The 22184-nt window shown below is 37.9% G+C and overlaps 1 protein-coding gene across 1 annotated transcript in view; it reads left to right on the forward strand.

The window, feature by feature from the left end:
- LOC127503714 (cytochrome c oxidase assembly protein COX19) overlaps positions 1-20112 on the forward strand; it is a 38110-nt gene extending 17998 nt beyond the window's left edge. Inside the window, exons 2-6 of the mRNA XM_051877808.1 lie at positions 10435-10546; positions 10639-19184; positions 19310-19384; positions 19477-19683; positions 19799-20112. Of these exons, the coding sequence (XP_051733768.1) occupies positions 10435-10546; positions 10639-10735 (209 nt within the window). The 3' untranslated portion in view covers positions 10736-19184; positions 19310-19384; positions 19477-19683; positions 19799-20112. The remainder of the gene's footprint in view (positions 1-10434; positions 10547-10638; positions 19185-19309; positions 19385-19476; positions 19684-19798) is intronic.
- The last annotated feature ends 2072 nt before the right edge of the window (positions 20113-22184 follow it).

Genomic DNA, 22184 nt, shown 5'->3' on the forward strand with positions numbered 1-22184 from the left:
ACAGCAACCAAATGGCAATGCCCTAACAACCACCCTGAACATCCTATCTACTCTCTAGCAAGTCAAGTCAACTTTTATTTACGTAGCACTTTTTACAATGCATATTGTGTCAAAGCAGCTTTACAGTGATAACTGGTATATAATTTTGGCTGCACAGCAGCTCATGATCCATCTTAAATAAATTTAGTATTGATTCATTCCGATGTAAGAATGAATAGTTATTAATTTAATTTATCTATATCAGCACTGGAGTAAACAGTGATGTCATCATCCAGCTCAGTTCAGTTCGCATACAATGGTGTCAATGCAGGCAGATCAAATGTCAAGTGTCCCCAACTAAGCAAGCCAAAGGCGACAGCGGCAAGGAACCCAAACTCCAACAGGTGACATCAAGTGGCAAAAAAGGTGTTAAAATGGAGAAAAAAACCTTGGGAGAAACCAGGCTTCTCCTCTGGCCAACAGCGAACAGTGCTTTATTATGATTCAGGCAGCTATCATAAGTCCGATGGGACAGTCCGACAGTCAAAGTATTTCTTCCAGTTCCATCCAGTTGAGGATCTTATTCATCACGCTGGTATGGACGGTTTGTTGAGGAACTGTGCTACTGGCTGTCGTGTCGATGAGGCCTTTACAGTGGATGATCTAGACTCAATCTCTGCTGACACTTCAGGGCTGCGTTGTGGTCGTGTCAAGGCGTAGGTCCTCAATCTCACCTGGATGTGGCCCGGATGCAGCTGACTACGGTAAACCTCGGGATAAGCAGAGAGACTAATATTAGCATAGATGCCATTCTTTTTCTGATGTAACGAGTGCATCTGGTGTATAGGAAGTGTTCCTGGTTCCGGCTGACCTAATTTATTCAGCCTAACAATCCTTTAACGGATTTGAAAACATAAATTGATAATGTGTTGTGTATGCCAGGTTAAAGAGATGCGTTTTTAAGTCTAGATTTAAACTGACAGAGTGTGTCTGCTTCCCGATCAATGCTAGGAAGATTGTTCCAGAGTTTAGGTACCAAATAGGAGAAAGATCTACCACCTGCGGTTGATTTTGATATTCTAGGTATTATTAACTGGCCTGAATTCTGGGATCGCAATAGACATGAAGGACTATAATGCGTTAAGAGCTTGCTCAGGTACTGGGGAGCTAAACCATATAGTGCTTTGTAAGTAATTAGCAAGATTTTAAAATCAATACGATGTTTAACAGGAAGCCAATGCAGTGTTGACAGAACTGGGCTAATATGGTCATACTTCCTAGTTCTAGTAAGAACTATAGCTGCTGCGTTTTGGACCAGCTGTAGTTTGTTTAACAAGCGAGCGGAACAACCACCCAGTAGAGCGTTACAGTAATCTAGCCTTGAGGTCATAAACGCATGAACTAACTGTTCTGCATTTGTCATTGAGAGCATATGTCATAGTTTAGATATATTTTTAAGATGGAAGAATGCGGTTTTACAGATGCTAGAAACATGGCTTTCAAATGAAAGATTGGTATTAAAGAGCACACCCAGGTTCCTAACTGACGACGAAGACTTAACAGAGCAGCCATCAAGTGTTAGACAGTATTCTAGGTTATTATGTGAAGAAGTTTTTGGTCCAAAAATTAGAATCTCTGTTTTTTTCTGAATTTAGTAGTAGGAAATTACTGGTCATCCAATTTTTTATATCAGCTATGCATTCCGTTAATTTTGTGAATTGGTAGAGTTTCGTCAGGGCACGAAGAAATATACAGCTGAGTATCATCAGCGTAACAGTGAAAACTAACGCCTTGCTTCCTAATGATATCTCACAAGGGTAGCATGTACAGAGTGAAAAGCAACAGTCCTAGTACTGAGCCTTGCGGTACTTCCTATTGAACTTGTGATCGATATGACATCTCTTCGTTTACTACTACAAACTGGTTTATAAAAATATATATAAAAAAACTTAAAATAAATACTGGACTGAGATTAACACTGGATTTAGACTTACAAAATTTTGAGCTGCAAAAGATAACTGCTACAATGCTTCACATTAACAATGTAAATTCAAGGCAGCAGATTTTGCCAAACCTGAACCTCACAAAACCGAAAGAAATGCCAATCAATAGTGCAATTGTATCAGCTGATCGTGCAACAGGGGCCAGCAGGGAATGTGCACTAGCCATCGTACCAGTTCAAGTTAAAGGTGCCAAAGGCAGTAAGACCATAAAAACCTACGCCTTTCTTGACCCAGGCAGTTCGGCGACGTTCTGCACTGAGAACCTCATGAATCAGCTGAATGCCAAAAGACGCAGAACTGAAATCCTTCTGCGAACAATGAGGAAGGAGAGACCTGTTAAAAGCTATGAGTTCACAGGACTAGAAGTAGGCAGTATAGATTGAAGTGCACACCTAGATCTTGCCTAAAGTATATATTCAACCTAAGATTCCTGTGTCAAAAGAGAACCTACTTACCATGATCTTGAAAAATGGCCTTATTTGAAAGAAATCAAACTGAAAAGCATCAACGCTGATATTGAAATTTTGATTGGAATCAAAATTTTGATTGGCTGTTCTAAGATGGGTGGTAAACGGCCCACTCCATTCTTGTTCTATGGATGAAACTGGATTGATGTCGGTGACTGCAAATCACATCTCTGTGGAGAATCTCAAGGACCTGCTTATAATATAATATAAAATAATCATGACTTTCCTGAAATGTCAGAAAAAAAAAAGAAATGTCAGTTGAAGACAAAATGTTCATGAACAGCAACAACTTCAGTGGAATTCAAAGATGGTCATTACCACTTTTCTCTACCTGTTCATGATAAAGATGTAACCTTGCCTAACAACTATGAGGTGGCAGTACAATGTACACTAAACCTCGCTAATAGATTCTGCTTATGCAAATGAGTTCATGGAGAATGTTTTGAGAAAGGGATATGCAGAAAAGGTGCTGCAAGAACAACTTCAAAGGAATGATGGTCGTGTGTGGTATATATCACATCATGGTGTGTATCACAAGCAGAAGGGGAAGCTTTGAGTTGTTTTTGACTGTTCATCTTCATACAAAGGCAAATCTCTTAACTCCAAACTCCTCCAAGGTCCTGACTTGATCAACCCACTTCTTGGTGTTCTGCTTAGTTTCAGATATGAAAGGATTGCAAAAATGGCAGACATTATAGCGAGGTACTATCAGGTACGAGTTCAAAATCATCATTGTGACTTTCGTAGATACCTGTGGTGGCCAAGGGGATGTTAACCAGCCACTGGAAGTTTACAGAATGAATGTTCACCTCTTTGGTGCAGAATCATCCTCAAGCATTGCCAACTTTGCCTTAAAGCAAACCGGAACTGATAATTCTGAACGGTATAGCACACAAGTCATTGACACAATTAAGCATAGTTTTTATGTCGATGATTGTCTCAAGTCTCTGGTCTCTGTGAAAGAAGCAATCAAGCTCACTAAAAACCTCAGGGAAGCATGCACCCTAGAAGGATTTACTTTGAGTAAATGGGTGAGCAACAGCTGTGAAGTCCTTGAGACAATTCCAGAAAGTTACAGATCCCCTCTTGTGAAACAGCTAAACTTGGACAGAGAAAAACCTCCTCTTGAGAGGGCACTCGGAATTTAGTGGAATATCCAAAAGGATGTGATGTCTTTACCTTCCGGGTAGTCATTAAGAACCGAGCTCTGACAAGACGAACAATCCTTTCTATAGTCAGTTCCATCTATGACCCACTTGGTTTCCTTTCCTCCTTTGTTCTCAAGACTAAGCAAATCCTGCAAAGACTCTGCCATGAGAAGTGTGGATGGGATGAAATAATCCCAAATGAAATGAAACCCTGGCAAAGATGGCTCAGAGAGTTAGACCAGCTGAACAGATTTCAAGTGGACACGTGCACGAAGCCTGAGAATTTTGGTGTTGTAAAGACTGCTCAACTGCATCACTTTTGTGATGCGAGCAAGTTAGGATATGGGACAGTAAGTTACATCAGACTTACAGACAGTATCAAAAATGTTCATGTCACCTTTGTACTGGGAAAAGCCAGAGAAGTCCCTCTGAAATGAATGACCATTCCAAGACTTGAGCTTGCAGCTGCAACACTTGCTGTGAAAGTGGACTGAATGCTGCAAAAGGAACGTCACATGGAACTGGAAGATTCTACTTTTTGGACAGACAGTACAGTAGTACTGAAATACATCCATGACCAAACGGAACGATTCCATACTTATGTTACCAACAGAATTGCATTGATACATAACCTCTCGCAAGTTCATCAGATGAGGCATGTATGTTTTGGAGACAACCCAGCAGATGACACTTCACGTGGACTACAGATAGAATCCCTCTTGAATTCCACCAGATGGTTGAATGGTCCTCACTTCTTGTCAAAAGAGGAATCTGAATGGCCTGAAGTGCCAAAAGATCTCAGTTACATCTCACCAAGCGATACAGAGGTGAAAAAGGAAATCACTATGAACTGCTTGAACCTACAGAACAATGCAACTACCAAAATAATTGAGTATTATTCTTTATATTCATGGAGGAAACTATTGAGAGCTATTGCATTTTGGCTAAAGCTCAAAGGACTGCTTCAAAATCAAAAAGACAAAGCTATTATTCGAGATTCCAAATGGAAAGTTGAACAACAAGGATTAACACTGGAAAACTAGGATGAAGCAGAGAAGTCAATAATTCGCTATGAACAACAGCGCTACTTGGACCCAGAGCTTACAGTCTTGAGAGAAGGCAAACCCATCAAATCAGGTAGCTCCATATACAAACTAGATCCAATCATTGATGAGGGCACTTTGAGGATTGGAGGAAGACCAAGTAAAGCAGTCATGCCAGTGAGTCTGAAGAACCCATTGATTCTGCTAAAAGACTCACACATATCCAAACTGATGCTGCGTGATATCCATCAAAGGGTTAGGCACTCAGGAAGAAATCACATGCTTTCACAATTGGGTCAGAGGTTCTGGTTACCGTCTGCCATCTCTTCTGCTAGAAAGATAATATCTATTTCATCTTTTGCAGAAGAATGCAAGCTAAAGTTGGAGAACAGAAAATGGCTGACTTGCCAGAAGAACATGTTGCTCCTGATCTGCCACCTTTCTCACATGTAGGTATTGACTATTTGGACGTATAGAAGTCAAGAAAGGTCGCTCTCACATGAAAAGATGGGGAGTGTTATTCACCTGCCTGGCGAGCTGAGCCATTCATCTTGAAGTGGCAAGCACCCATGACACACTCTTGTATCAATGCTATTCGACGGTTTTTATGTCGGAGAGGACCAGTACTGACCATCAGGACTGATTGTGGCACCAATTTTGTGGGCGCACAGAAGGAATTAGAGACCACTTTGAACCAGATTGACCATCACAAAATTCAAGAGGCATTGCTGAGCAATCATGTCAAGTGGATGTTTAATCCACCATTTGCAGCTCACTTTGGAGGAGTCTGGGAGAGATTAATCAGACTAGTGAAAAAAAGTACTGCTTTCAGTGCTAAAACAACAGACATTGGACGATATGTTACAAACAGCTTTGTGTGAAGTCAAATGCATTCTCAATGACCGACCCATCACAACTGTATCAGGTGACCCAAATGATCTTGAACCCCTAACACCAAATCATCTTCTGCAGCTGAAATCCAAACCCCTCTTGCCACCTGGGCTGCATTTACACTGCAAGTCTTAATGCATAGATCTGATCTTTTGACCATATCCAATTTTTTTTTTTTTTTTTTTTTTTTTTTTTGGCCAGTCTGTTTACGTTCACTTTAGATGCGACTGGTATCTGATATCTGTGTTTGCATTAATTCTCACCCAAAATGATTGTCATTGATAGCTTTACATGCACATGATAGATGCTCAGGTTTTGAATGGCCGTGCTATTAAAATTATTTATATATTTCACGTCGAGTGGCCATGATTACCTGCCAGAATGGATAAGTTAACAGCTGTTTTGCAGCGCGAAATCTGACTGAATGAATATAGACTGGAAAATAAAGGTAATTTGCATTTATTTTATTGGTAACACTTAACTAATGTTAACTAATGAACCTTATTGTAAACTTCATTAGTTAACAAGAACTAATAATGAACTGCACTTACACAGCATTTATTAATCTTTGTTAATGTTAATTTCAACATTTACTAATACATTAAAATCTTGTTAACATTAGTTATTGCACTGTGAACTAACATGAACAAACAATGAACAACTGTATTTTCATTAACTAACGTTAACGAAGATTAGTAAATACAGTAACAAATGTATTGCTCATGGATAGTTCATGTTAGTTAATCCATTAACAAATGTTTAACTAATGAACCTTATTGTAAAGTGTTACCATTTTATCTACAGTCGTTAGATCTAGAATTCTGAGGTGAAATAAAGCAGTAGGTAAGACTACATTTATTTGAATGAATTCAGATATAATGATAACGAGAGAGCGAGCGAGGGACAGAGCGCATGCGAGAGAGAGTAGTCTATCCAGTGAAGCTTTTGGTTTATTTAAAACAAAAAAAGAAAAAAACACAACGGTCTCTTAAATTAACCAGGCAGAGGTTGAAATTCAGCTGCTGAATGTGTGTGTGTATGTGTGCACGATTTCTTTCATGGAAAAAATAGATAGACATAAAGTTCCCACTTTAATAATAAAGCTGTGAATTTTTAGTGTGAGTGCATACAGGCAGGCTGCTTCATAAAACAAAATAAAAGCTACCTTTTAGTGAGCAAACGTGCTGTCCTTGCCTTGTGGTGGCTTGGAATTCCAAGGGGAATCGGATATGCGTGTTTAGACGTAGGTCGCATGTCCAGATATCGGAAATGTATTTGATTTTAAACCACATTTGGAAGTGGACGTGTGCAACAAATTCAGATCTGTGTCAGATTTGAACAAAAAATTAGATTTTTTTTGTGCCAGTGTAAATGCAGCCCTGGACTCTTCAATAAGGATGACTTGTATGCTAGAAAAGGATGGAAACAGGTACAATACCTTGCAGACCTTTTCTGCTTAAGGAGCTGACAATACAATAATAGTATGCACGCTTAAAAAGTTTGATAATACGCACATTTTCACACATTCTGACAAACCTATATATACCGTTGAGTGCTCACACACACCAGTACATAACTTTACATACACTGACTTTTCAAATTGCACCACAAGAATCTAAATATGGCTCCTACATCGAGGCCCCTAAATGTAAATGCCAAAAGCAGAACAGTTACCAAAAACCAAACTGCAGTGACCTTCCACCCAGTGAACCCCACTGAAGTCCCCTATATGGAGAACTTTCCTGCTTCTAGTCACTGATCTCACCATCATATTCATGCAGAATGTCAAATGTGGGCCAATATCTGGTCACTGTGATTATCATGCTGATAACAGGATAATATCAACTATTATTTTCATGTTAATATAATGTCCATTCTTAACAGAAAACATGAGTTTTGCAATCTCATGCACGCACATATTATTGCACATTATTTGAAAAAAAAAAAAAAAAAAAAATTTGTATAGGCCTATTATATTTAAATTGTATACAGTACCGGTCATTACATTACTATTTTTAATATTTTTGAAAGAAATCTCATGCTCATCAAGCCTGCAATACTTTAAAATATTTTTTTTTTCTGTGATGCAAAGCTGAATTTTCATCATTCATTGTGAACAAAAGCTTCATTTATGTGGCACTAGGCCATTTCACAGTAAACACTTCATAACCTGTCCAAAACTGGCCAAAGAAATCTTGTCTAAACATTCATATTACCTCTATGACATTTTATGTATCATATTTATTACATTAGAGCCTATAAATTTTAATGTGCAGTTTAACACATTTTATTTCAATATTTAAGACATATTTCAGTCGATTTCACTCATCTCAGTATAGCAATATAGTTTGGGAAAAGCCAATATGGCATGTTTACTAATGTAAGTTATTTATTAACACAGAGTCACACAGAACATGCAGGATTCATATTTAAACAGTCTTTTTGTGGTTTGATATTCACAGACACTATATCGCAATTAGAATAAAGAACTTAAGAATAAAAAACTTACCATTCACAATCATCGGCTTGATCAAGCGGATTCTTGCAATGATACTGAAAGTCCCAATCTTCCTCTGAGGTAAATTCTGCCAGAATTATTCCTCACCGCGTCTTAAAAACGTTGCACGAAACTAAGCTTGATTCGTTTTTTTGAGTTGATGCGTGCGTTGACTCTGTTGCATGCATCGCATCAGAATTTGCCTTTGAATAGTGAGCGCTCTCCGTGGGCGTGGCCGCATAAGCGAATAATGAGGTGACGACTGACATCTCTCTTTTCAAACCGATTACATAAACAAAGAATATTTGTTTTTTGTTTTTTTTTTTCAATTTGACTTGCATTATTTAAAACCTGACATTTCAACATTTCTTTAGACATATGTCTCATGTTTGTGTGATAAGCATTCTATAAGTTACAGTTCATTTTCTGAGGAGTATCAGAATGGACTTCATTGAGAAAGAGACGGCAGATCGTGCATCATGTTACTTTTCTTTATTTTGCAAAAAGCACAAATTTTGTTTTTGTTTTACATTTGTTTTTACACAAATAAAAGAAGACATTTCAAAGTTCTGAATGATGTATAACTCTTATTTGTATGTCCAAAATTGACAGTATTTTGAGTTTTGAGGTGGTATCACCGACGCGACCGCCGATCCCAGGGAGTTAATATACCCGGGCGGCCCACGTCACATGGACTATATTAGCCCCCGGACTGAGCCTGGTTTCTCCCAAGGTTTTTTCTCCATTCTGTCACCTGTTGGAGTTTGGGTTCCTTGCCGCTGTCGCTCTTGGCTTGCCTAGTTGAGGACACTTGATGTTCAACAATGTTTTTGATCTGCCTCCATTGACACCATTGTATGTGAACTGAACTGAGCTGGACAATGACATCACTGTTTTCTCCAGAGCTGCTGTATAAATAAATGAACTAAATTAATTACTAATGATTTTTACAAGGGAATAATCTATGTAATCAGTACTAAACTTACTTAAGCAGGACAATGACACTGTTTTTTTCTAGAGCTGCTTTACAGCTAAAATTATGTTTCCTCTATCACTGTAACGCCATTTTTTTTTTTTTTTTTTCTCGGTGTGCATGTTAACCAATGGATGCATTCACACCGGGAGCAGGAGCAGCGTGTCAGCGTCAAGCAGGAGTGTCGCGTGAGCAGCAGTGAAGTGGAGGTTTCGGCGCAAAGTCTATTTTTGCTGCGCTGCTGACGCTCAATTCAAGTGAAAGCACACTTCTGATGGACAAAATAAATATGATTTCATACAAAAGTGCTCAAAATGCACAGAATAAGTATGTCTATGTGCTTTAACAAGAACAAGAATGTCAGAAAAGAAAATTAAGAATAAAAAACATTTATATTAGATTTACCCATTTAAACATTTTTTTTAATTATTCAGTTTGGATGAAAGTATTTGGTTTATTATAAAAAACTAAAGTAAACTAGCCAGAAAATATGATATGTATAAACAGTCTTTTAGTTATTACACAGACATGTATATATGCTCTTGCCCTACTCAAATCAAACCAGAGTTTGCTGTCTTTTTTCGCCGAGTTTGCCGTCTTGTAAACGTGCACGCGGCAGATGATGTAAAACACAAAGTTTACCTCATTCGTGTCCAGCAATGGATGACACGAGGCTTTTTATTTATGTATTTATTATGTTTACATGGGAATGTTGTACAGCTCCCCATGTTAACAAACTTTCAAGACTATCAAGCTTATAAATGACCAACTTATAAAAACAAATTTATAGCTGTCTTTGTAAAGAAATGCTCACTTTATATGTAGCTTGCTGTGACGCTATACAAATGCTTCCAGTGTGAATTCTCGAGTGTCTCTGCAGCTGCAGTGGCGATGTAGTTACGCTCACGTGCCGCTCAAGCTTGCAGTGTGAAACGGGTGTTAAGCTGCTTTGACACAAACTGCATTGTAAAAAGCGCTATATAAATAAAGGTGACTTGACTATTTTAACGATGTCTTTACTGACTTTCTGGGCCTTGAAAGGTGCAGAGACGTTGCTGCCTATGTGTGGTTCAGAAACAAAGCACTCACGAAATTAAGGTAATTACAACATGGCATGAACACAGCTCAAATCTTTCTACTTAACAGTCGGCCTCATCCATCCATGTTTTTAGTTTTTAGCTCTTTTTATTCATGTTTGTAGTTCTAATCGAACGTGCAGTGGATTGTGGGCAATATAAGCCTTTAGAGTGTGCATGGAAAACCATCCAGGTATCTTTTGAATACTCATTTTAACATACTGTGATTTGGGACACACTAATACTATTTAAGACGGATAGTACGCAAATTGGGATGCAGCATAAGACTTTGAATTCACATATATTATTTTCACAATAATACTATTATGAAAGTAATATTATATTTTGTCTACATAGGTGAATGTAAATCATTCAAAGAGATATATATGCGATGCCTCAGAGACAACCATTTTGACAACTCATGCTGTCGAATAGAGTCAAAGGAGTATCTGGAGTGTAGGATGGACAGGTGAGTTTTTCCTGACATGATTTAACCTAAAGTTGGAAAATTAGGGTCAAATACATTAGGAACTAATCGTAAACATTTTATTTACTTCACAGACAGTTAATGGCAAAGGAACCCCTTGAAAAACTTGGCTTTAAGGACTTGATGGGGGATCCAAGTGATGAAAGTGAAACAAAATATAATTTGGGCTGATGTTCATGTTTTGTTCAGTTTTATTTTATGTCTCTCTCCATATCACCTGGTGTAATCTGCTATATGCTTTGTGCATATTAACAAACGTGTTAAAAAAAAAAAATCAGGGTGTGTATGTGATTAATCATCATCATTGCTACTGGTCAGACTTTGGAGATTTGGTTTTGTAAGAATGATCTGTTAAAAAGGTTTAATCATTTGAAGTTTTACTGGAGCTTTAAATATTTCTCTGGAATAAAGAAGGAGCTTAGTTTTCATCACTGCTATGAACGGCCTTTATCATATAAAATAAATCTTATGTAAATAATATACTTTAATTATTAGGAGCTTGTCAACTTTGCATTTAAAAGCATTCACTTTTATTTGGCTCAAATAAATGCACTCTGAACAACACAAATGAAATGTAGCACAAATATTTACAGCACAAAAATATAATGGTGTGAATATATGAAGTTTGATATAAGGGTCAATGACATGATGTACATATTATTGTGTCCAAGTGCATTATTTCCTTTAAAATAATTTGATAAATTCATAACATGTATCACTTTATTCTATAAAATCTATTTAGATTGAATTCATTTTCAGTACATTCAAATAATAAATATTTTATGTTTTGGTATCTTAAATCCCCAAAATGTCAGGTGGTGCAACCATCCACACAAATGAAAAGACTAAGAAAAGTATTTAAAATGGTGTTTTAATAATAAGAAATTAAAAATAAAATACTATGCCATAATTTTATGTTTGAAACCTTTCATCTACAACTATCAGTAACTGCAACTATCACAACTGCAAACATGGGTCTTTTATTATGAACTGACAAGGTAATAGGCCTAACAATAAGCATGATAATGCAGCATCCAGAGGACCCCAATTGATCCTTGTGGCAGAGAGAATACCCATATGAAAAAAAACCTGTTTCATATACAGCAACCATATATCTTCCTTACTCAAATCGGCCAGAATTACCTTATGTGTTTCATGTAAGTCCAATACATGTCATATACAAAATCAGACCGATTATGGCCACTTTCATACTAAAAATCACATATACAACTTATATGGGATTTTTAGGTCATATATGAATACTGTAAAAGTCTTATATGAGTTTTACATGACAACAGTATGCAATGGTATATGATTTTAGTAGGAAATGTGTATGAATATCAGTTATTTCCTATACAAATCATTTAAAATTCTTGATTGAATCATATGCTAGTCATATAGGATTTATTTAAATTTTGCATCATTTGTTTATATGAATTTTATACAGATTTATGTTTTTAATAGGGAAATGGTGTGCCTGTTCTTCAAGCTTTATATGTTTCCACCTAATTCCTCATATTACAACAATAATATTATTATATCTCTACATATAATTATCTTATATGATTTCAGTCAATATTACAATATCTCTGCATTAGAGGTCTGCATTCCCCCGATAAGATTTCTTGCTGCGCGGGATTAAATTTTGAATGAAAGGCGGATTGCGGTCGGTAACTTTAGTATACAGGTGCTGGTCATATAATTAGAATATCGTGAAAAAGTTCATTTTTTTATTGTAAATTATTTTAAAAAATGAAACTTTCATATATTCTAGATTCCCTACATGTAAAGTAAAACATTTCAAAAGTTTTTTTTTTTTTAAATTTGTTGATTAGAGCGTACAGCTAATGAAAGTCCAAAATCCAGTATCTCAAAATATTAGAATATTTACATTTGAGTTTCATTAAATGACCATCCCTACAGTATAAATTCCGGGTATCTTTTGTTCTTTGAAACCACACTAATGGGGAAGACTGCTGACTTGGCAATGGTCCAGGAGACAATCATTGACACCCTCCACAAAGAGAGTAAGTCACAGAAGGTCATTACTGAATGGGGTGGCTGTTTACAGAGTGATGTATCAAAGCATATTAAATGCAAAGTTGACTGGAAGGAAGAAATTGGGTAGGCAAAGGTGCACAAGCAACAGGGATGACCGCAAGCTTGAGAATACTGTCAAGTAAAGCCGATTCAAACACTTGGGAGAGCTTCACAATGAGTAGAATGAAGCCGGAGTCAGCGCATCAAGAGTCACCACACTCAGACATCTTCAGGAAAAGGACTACCAAGCCACTTCTGAACCAGAGACAACGTCAGAAGCATCTTACCTGGGCTAAGGAGAAAAAGAACTGGACAGTGAACAGTGGTCGAAAGTCCTCTTTTCAGATAAAAGTAAATTTTGCATTTCATGTTGAAATCATGGTCCCAGAGTCTGAAGGAAGACTGGAGAGGCACAGAATCCAAGCTGCTTGAAGTCTAGTGTGAAGTTTCTGAAGTCAGTAATGATTTGGGGGGGCCGTGACGTCTGCTGGTGTTGGTCCATTGTGTTTTATTAACTGCAAAGTCAATGCAGCCATCTTCCAGGAGATTTTGGAGCACTTTATGCTTCCATCTGCTGACAAGCTTTATGGAGATGCTGATTTCCTTTTCCAGCAGGACTTTAGCACCTGCCCACAGTGCAAAAACCACTTCCAAGTGGTTTGCTGACCATGATATTACTGTGCTTTATTGGCCAGCCAACATGCCTGACCTGAATCTATGGGATATTTTCAAGAGAAAGATGAGAAACAGTCGATCCAACAATATACAGATGATCTAAAGGCTCAATAGTGCCTCAGCAGTGCCACAGGCTGATCACTTCCATGCCACACTTCACTAATTTGTGCTAGGAGCAAGTCATTTGCTGTAATATGTCCTGCCGATCAAGTATTGAGTGCACAAAAGAACATACTTTAAAGAACTTGAACTTTTCTGTTTTGCAAATCCATTTTTTGATTGATCTTAGGAAATATTCTAATATTTTGAAATACTGGATTTTGGACTTTCATGAGCTGTACGCTCTAATCATCAAAATTTAAAAAAAAAAAAACTTTTGAAATGTTTTACTTTACATGTAGGGAATCTAGAATATATGAAAGTTTCATTTTTAAAAATAATTTATAATAAAAAAATGAACTTTTTGATGATATTCTAATTATATGACCAGCACCTGTACTTTAGGCGGGAGCGGGCGGTCTGACAATAACCCGGTCGCTCCCGAGATGCTTTGGCATCAGCGCATCTGTGCTTGAACTTGAAGTGAACAAAACTTTCTGCAGTGGTGGCGTTCACACAGTCCCCAGTTCCCTGTCCTAAAAACCTGGCAAGATATGTTATTTGCATTAGAGGTCTGCGCGAGTGCACCTTCAGAGAACATTCAACCTTTGTGATCGGATTTTGAAGGAGAGACGTTCTGAAACGGTCGTCAGTCAGCATCATTCTGTTCTTGCGTGGATGTTAAAAAAGATTTCATTTTGCAGTAGGCTAGCTAGTAAGCCAACAGTTTTCGTTTATGTAATTTTGGCATAGCCTATAGTTTTGAGGGACATGTTGTAGGCTATTTAATTTAGCCTACTTTTCTCTGTGATATTTAGCCTATTATTCTTTGTGACATTTTTTCTCTGACATTTTTTAGGGTGTTGACAGCATCATAGACAAATAACAAATACAAATCTTGTATATGCAACATTTTATATTTGTTATCCCCAATCACTCTCTTTCTTTAGGGAAAGTTTAAACGCGAGATTCTGGAAACGATCTTTAGCGGGACCCGTCGGGTCGGGAAGAAAATCACTATATGCGGATAGCGGGTGAACACAGAGTGAATTTTAGGCGGGAGCGGGTGCGTGCGGAATAGAACCATTGCGGGAGCGGGACGAAAAAAACAGTCCCGCGCAGACCTCTACTCTGCATATACAAATCATATATGATTTCAGTCAATTACTTGCACAGATTTGCATCAGAAATACTTTTATTTCAACACAATCAAAGAGACACAATCAAATTATACTCCACAAGAGTAATTTAGAATTACAACTTGATATCAAACTGAACTTTGCGAAGGCAAAACCCCCCACACACAAAACAACAATTTCAGTAAGTTTGGCATTGATGGTTGCACCAATGCTGGCAGGCACCACATGAGGACAGTTTCTGCAATGTTGCTTCTGTGAGACAAACAAATAAAAGGCAAAACATTGCTGTTGTTAGGAAGTCAGCTATTTTGAATTTCCTGTGCAATTTTTGTGCAGTTTTTGCCATTTTCAGGCCTCGTACTTTAACGAACTCCTCCTACAGTTTTATTCAGATCATCTTCAAATTTGGTTTGTATAATCATAAGGCTTGTGCGACACTAAATTGCGAAGATCTTGAGTTTTCGTAAAAGGCGTCCCTGGCAGCCTGACAAAGTTTGATGTTTCGCCATGAAACAGGAAGTTGCTGTAACTAAGGCAAACAATGTCCGATCTGCCCCAAACTTCACACACTTGATAAAAGTCCTGTCCTGAACACGTCCATGCCCATATTCAGTTATAGTCATAGCGCCACCTGCTGGCAACAGGAAGTGACATGTTTAACACTGTTATGGACTCCTAACAGCATATTAAAATGTGCCAGCAAGTTCTAAACAGGCTAGCAACATGCTAGAAAAACGTTAGCAAAACACTTAGCCAAGTGTTAAAGCATGCTATTAATACAGTGAAAGAGGAAGTTGCTGTAACTCAGGCATTCAATGTCCAGTCTACCCCAAACTTCACACATTTGATAAGAGTCTTTCCCTGAACACATCTACATGACAATATTCGGTTATAGTAATAGCGCCACCTACTGGCAACAGGATGTGACGTTTTTAACAATATGATGCACTATTAGCAACATACTAAAATATGCAATTGAGTACTAAACATGCTAGAAACATTCTAAATCATGCTAGCAACACCTAGCTGACTGTTAAAGCATGCTATTATCGTCATGAAACAGGAAGTTGTTGTAACTCAAGCATACAGTGTCTGATCAGCCCCAAACTTCACATGTGTGATAAGAGTCCTGGCCTAAAGACATCTATTTGCCAATATTCAGTTAGTCATAGCGCCATCTGCTGGCAACAGGAAATGGCATGCTTTACACTGTAATTCACTCCCTGAAACACATTTCGATATGCCACTAAGTAGCAAACATACTAGAAACATGTTAAAACATGCAACACTTGGCTAAGTGCTAATGTTTGCAATTAACGCCATGAAACAGGAAGTTGTTGTAACTCAGGCATACGATGTCTGATCTGCTCCAAACTTCACATGTTCGATAATAGTCCTGGCCTGGAGACATCAACATGGCAATATTCAGTTACGCTCAAAGCGCCACCTGTTGGCAGCAGGAAGTCTGGCACTTTGAAATGACTTCTCCACTGTTCACTGTTTCCCTGAGGCCAACGGGTGGCGGTGCGAGGGCCCTTTCATCGCTGCTTGCAGCTTTAATTAGGGCCCAAGCCACTAAGGCGCAGGGCCCTATTGTTTTTCTAAGGATTATTATTATTATTATTATTATTATTAGGGCCAAAGCCCTGTAAAGGGCTGAAGGCCCTATTTAGGGCCCAAGGCGAAGGCCCTATTGTTTTCTTTAGGATTATTATTAGGGCCCAAGCCGAAGGCGAAGGCCCTATTGTTTTCTTTAGGATTATTATTAGGGCCAAAGCCCTGTAAAGGGCTGAAGGCCCTATTGTTCCCCTAAGGATTATTAGGGCCCAAGCTGAAGGCGAAGGCCCTATTGTTTTCTTTAGGATTATTATTAGGGCCAAAGCCCAAAGGGCTGAAGGCCCTATTGTTAGGGCCCAAGCCACTAAGGTGCAGGGCCTTATTGTTTTTCTAAGGATTATTATTAGGGCCCGAGCACCGATGGTGTGAGGACCCTATTGGAATTGCTCCGTTTATTAGGGCCCAAGCCACTGGTGGCGCAGGGCCCTCTTGATCCCCTAAGGATTATTATTAGGGCCAAAGCCAAAGGCTGAAGGCCCTATTGTTTTCTTTAGGATTATTATTATTATTATTATTTTCTATGTTTTTGGCACTTTTGGGGCCCTTAACATGTTCGAAAACTCTTGAAACTTTGCACACACATCGGAATACGCGGCCATCAGGGCCGGGCAGAAGCTGGTACCCGGGCGTGGCAGGGGGGCTCAACAACGCAAACTTGGTCCATATATCAAACGCGCTTGCACGTATTAGTAAGAAACTCGGTACACATATAGACCTCATCGGGCCTAACAACTTTTGTGCTCTAAGTTATACGCCAGCTCAACAGGAAGTCAGCTATTATGGTTTGTTTGAAAAATGCAGAAGAATGCAGAAAAATGCAGATTCAAGACATTGATGATGAAAAATTGCCAGCAGATTTTTGATATCTCGAACGGTTTGGCTGTGGCGAGGCAACAAATTTATGGCGAGAAAAGGGAATCAGGAAGTGTGTTATAACGTCTGCATACATTGATTGATTTTTATGAAACTTCACCAGTGTGTTGGTTGTAGGAGTCTGATCACATGGATGTGACTATTGTGAGTCAAAGTTATAGTGCCACCAACTGGCAGCAGGAAGTGTGTCACTTTCAAAATGCTTTGAGATCACCCTCTTTTTTTTACCCGATTTCCTTCAAACTTCATCAGTGTAATGTCAATACACAGCAGATGTAGACCTGTGAATGTATTTGTGATATCTTAAATATTGTTGCCATGGCAACACGTCAAACTTTAATAATATTCTTAGGCATTTTTGAGCCTCTTAACATGCTTCAAATTGCATGAAACTCGACACACACATCAATATTGTCATCCAGTAGACATGGACAAAGCCTTAGAAATGGGCGTGGTGGATGGGCTCAGTAGCGCCACATTTTGACAAAAGTGGGGGGGGGGTTATTTTTACCTACAGTCACCAAACTCGGTACACATATTATTCTCATTAAGCCGGACAACTTTCTAATTTACAGTCATTAGCTCCGACCAACTGGAAGTCAGCTATTTTGGTTTGAATGTGGATTTTTTGAAAAAACAGGCTATCAATTTTATACTACTACTCCTACAGGTTTTATACAATTTACACCAAACTTGAAGTTGGTAAATTGAAAAGGGATGTTGGATATCTCGAACATTGTTGCCATGGTAAGTGATTCAATTAAAGACAAAGAAGGGAATATACACCCTTTATTTCAGTATATAATAATACAAATATTATAAATGAACACATTTTAAATCATTGTATAATTACAAGAAGTATGTGTAAGTTTAAATTAGGCAGATAACTGCTCTTTGGTTAAAATGATTAAAATATTCAAATGTCATATATAGAATAAGCACTAGAGGGCAGCAAATATCTATTTTTAAACAGGGTTGAGAAGACAAGAACACATTTTAGTTATAAAAGGCTTTAGTTAGTTTTATATTTTAATGTATATATTTAGAGATGATCAAAGACAAATTTCTGTTACAGTATATATTTTATTCTTATTGTTTAAAATATTATTGAATCATCTGACTCAACTAACTGGTCAGGCTCCAACTGTTCTGCTTCTGTGTGTGTGTGTGTGGCTGCGTCCGAAACCGCCTACTTCTCTACTATTTAGTAGGGGAAATGCAGTAGGCGAGCGAATAAGTATGTCCGAAGCAAAAAGAGTAGGCGAAAATTACCTGGGTGACGTACTAATTCTCGTGAGATTCGGACGTGCGTCTACTTAAAGTGCGTCCGAAACCGCCTACTTCTCTACTATATAATAGGGAAAAAGCAGTAGGTGAGCAATTAAGTATGTCAGAAACCTCAGTAATCATAAATGAGTAGTCGAGAAGTTCCCGGATGGCCTACTGCTTCCGCCCAGATTCTGAAGTGTTCCTCGATCGATACTTTTCTATCCCAGGAGGCCACGGGAGAGGATACGTCATAATTGAACACGGAGGAGAAAAGCGGTGCGGATGCTTTCAAATGTGAGTATTGAAAACTAAAAACACGGTTCCTTGTAATAAAATAGCATTTGTTGAACTACTGTAGAGTAAACCACTGAATGTGTAAAGATGCTAGACACTATAGTTGTGATTTTACAGTAAAAACACGATTTATTATGATAACAGGGGAGCTCTAGTAAACACACATAACTTAATTCTCCGAAGTGGATTTACATATTCTAAACCACATCTTATTCATCTTATTAAATGTTTATTTAACATCTGACAGGAACATCTTCTTTAAGTATTATGGCTTATGAGTGATGGATTATGTATGAGTAATGTATGTGTGCTATTATGTAGAATTCACTGTTGTCAACACTGCTTACATTACATGAATGAAAATAACGTAAATAAATAAATCTACATAAAATAAACATAAGTTTAATCTATTTTATTTGTCCATTAGTACTGTTGGTAAATTAAGGAACATTTGTATTGGATAAAAAGAGAGTTAACACATCATAAACATGTAAATGTAGATTTAAGCACATAAATCTCAGAGGAAACTTGAATCTTGTCTGAATGTTACAGGGACAGATGATCACACGTGTGTTTATCCGGTGATGAAGGAATGCTGCCATCAAAGGCTTTGAGTGAGGATACTACAGAAATTAATAAGTCTATTTAAATCTAAAGTCTAGTTTATTTTAATTATTGTAATTTAAACAGAGTTATTACAGCACTTTTCTGAATCTTGATTTCTGTGCATTTGCTGCAGAGCTTTGTGGTGAAGCAGGACCTACAAGACAAGGTGACTGCAGCAAAAAAGGAAAACCTGAAACAAAAATATAAAGTAAGATCATTTTGTTACTTCTAATACAGAAATCAAATGACACTGTGCTGTTAAGATGACTGTTTTTGTATTATATTTGTGCATTATTGTAGGATGTGAAATGTCCTCAGACTGGTGTGAGCACTGAGGATGGAGAGCCACAGCAGGTCCTGGAAATGGTGTAGAGCCATGGACGAGACCCTCCATCACTCCTCCTTCCAAGTGACTTGATCAAGGACACACTGGAGGTGATGCTGCAGAGATTGAACCAGCAACCTTCTGCTGACCAGCTCAGTGGTTTAGCCCACCACACCACAAAAGTAATGAAGGTACGACAAAAATTAGCAAGTAATTGTAAAAGTATTAAATGAAATATGGCAAGAAACAGAATGCTGACATTAATGATTTGTAAAATGTTTTAATCTGTTTATTTAGTCATGCTGATGGAGAGCACATGAATGTTTGCAGCAGACACAGCAGCAGCCAGATTGTCCTGCACATCTTCTCCCACTCTTGCTTCAAGGTTGTGGGGTTCAGGGGTCCATCATCATCATCTTCCTCATCCTCTGGATCAACGATGTCCCCATTGAGAAGAGCAGCAGTGAGGGACATGATGGTTGAAGGTGTTCATCAGCTGCTTCATCAGAATAAAGCTGCAGAATTGGCACAGCTATGTTGAGATGGCAGTAGGATTGTAAATACGTGATTGTTAGATCAATAAATTTGAATAAAGCTTTGTTTCATGTGTTGTTGACTTGTATATGCATTTATTTATTGTCATTATTACTTTTATTAATTCTTTTACTTTTTTTTATTAATTATGTTATTATTATCAGTAAATTTATATATTTTATTAAGCAATGAATTAATGCATGAATTGACTGTAAACTGAGATGTATTCACATCAGCTGTATTTGTCTAGTGTGTATTCATGCATAGCTATGTCATATGACAAAACATTACATTTTGCTTGTTTTACTAAAGAAGTAAAATGAAAAGTAATATAATGAAGTATTGGTCAGCATTTATCAATATCATTGTGTGTAAGTGTTGGGGTGGGCTAGCAAAGCAGTTCATTCTGGGGTAATCTTAATTTTAAGTAGTTATACTTACATTTTTTTGAGGATAAAATCAGTCTTCTCCAAAGGCGAGATCTTCGAGCAGCTGCTGATATCTTCTTTGGCTTCAGACATTGCTAACACTGAAGAAAACAGAACTAGGTAACAATAAACAATAATAATGACAAAACCAAACATACATCATAGTTTGAGATTATATACACAGACATAAAGCATGATGATAAGGTTAAATATTTTGAATACATCATAATGCATAAAAGTATTTATTTTATTTATTATTTATAAGCCTGAGGGATGACACTAGAGCTAATTCAACAAGAAAAAAGGAAAACAAATGAGATGTATGCCACTTTTGCTTGTGGATGAACATTTTTGCATATAAAATAAATTAACAACATATTCAACAAAAAATAAACTCACATTATAAAAATATAAGAACTTTAACCCAAAATATATTAGTTGTACTACAATTACAAAATTACTGGCAGCTGTTTCTTCAACAAGACCACAAAATAAGTGTGATCAATATCAAGATATTTACAGATAGATGAATTAAACCTGTCACTCATATCTTTTAAGTTGTTGCGCTTGTGATAACGTCGTAGGTCACATGATAACGTCAACATGGCGGATTATTTTCGGATCGCATTCATACAACGAGATTTGGCTATTAAGTACCTACTCTTTTAGCGCTCGTTAAGTAAGTACTTATTGAAATTAAGTACCTACTCATTGAGTAGGCGGTTTCGGACGCAGCCATCGTGTGTCTCTACTTCTCTCTCTCTCTCTGTGTGTCCGTTTTAGAGTCTTGCAGGTTTAACCCTTTCATTGCTGTGTCCTTTTTACTGCATTATAGGATAGGAAATCACTTAGGCCTTCTCTGTCTGCCTCGCTGCTCAGATTGGTTTGCGTCTGTAACTCCGTATAGCTTTGTTTTGAATCTCTTACTTTTATTCATTGTTGCTTATTTTTTTATTACCGTATATGTAATATTGCCTACCACACTAATCTGACGTCGCTAGCTTGTAATATTTGAATCTAAATCGCTGTTACAACGCATTTGCATTTGCAGCGCTAGCTTGTTAACTTGTTACCAGTCGCTCGCGCGCTCCTTTTTCAACGCGTTCTTCAAACAGCTGTGGTAAGTCGGATCAGTCTACAAACACGGTGAGTCATGTCATCCTCTCCCAGCATTGCTACCTGTTCCATTTGCCACATGTTTACCATAGCTCTCTCTGTCAGTGATGAGGGATTTACATGTCATAAATGTAGGGAAATAGTCAGGCTGACAGAGAGAATCTCAGAATTAGAGACACGCATCCAAACTTTAATCGAGGATAGTAAGAATGCAAGGGCTTCAGATACTGTTTTGGATGCGACTAGCTTAGTGAACTCTGTACATTGTTCGGTTCCGGCTGTAGAGCCCGCACAGCAGGGCACTTGGGTAACGGTGAGGCGGCCTAGCCGCGAAAAACACCACTCTTCCATTCCAATAAGAACATCAAACAGGTTCTCCCCACTCAGTGATACACCCACTGAGAATCCTGTTGAAAGTGCCCTAGTTATTGGCGATTCTATTACACGGAACGTGAAAATAGAGACACCAGCCACCATAGTCACATGTTTGCCGGGAGCCAGAGCACCTGACATCAAAGCAAATTTAAAAGTGCTGGCTAATGCTAATCGTAAATACTCTAAGATTATTATTCACGTCGGCACTAATGATGTTCGACTTCGCCAGT

The sequence above is a fragment of the Ctenopharyngodon idella genome, chromosome 2, assembly GCF_019924925.1.
Source record: "Ctenopharyngodon idella isolate HZGC_01 chromosome 2, HZGC01, whole genome shotgun sequence".
Taxonomy (NCBI): Eukaryota; Metazoa; Chordata; class Actinopteri; order Cypriniformes; family Xenocyprididae; genus Ctenopharyngodon; species Ctenopharyngodon idella.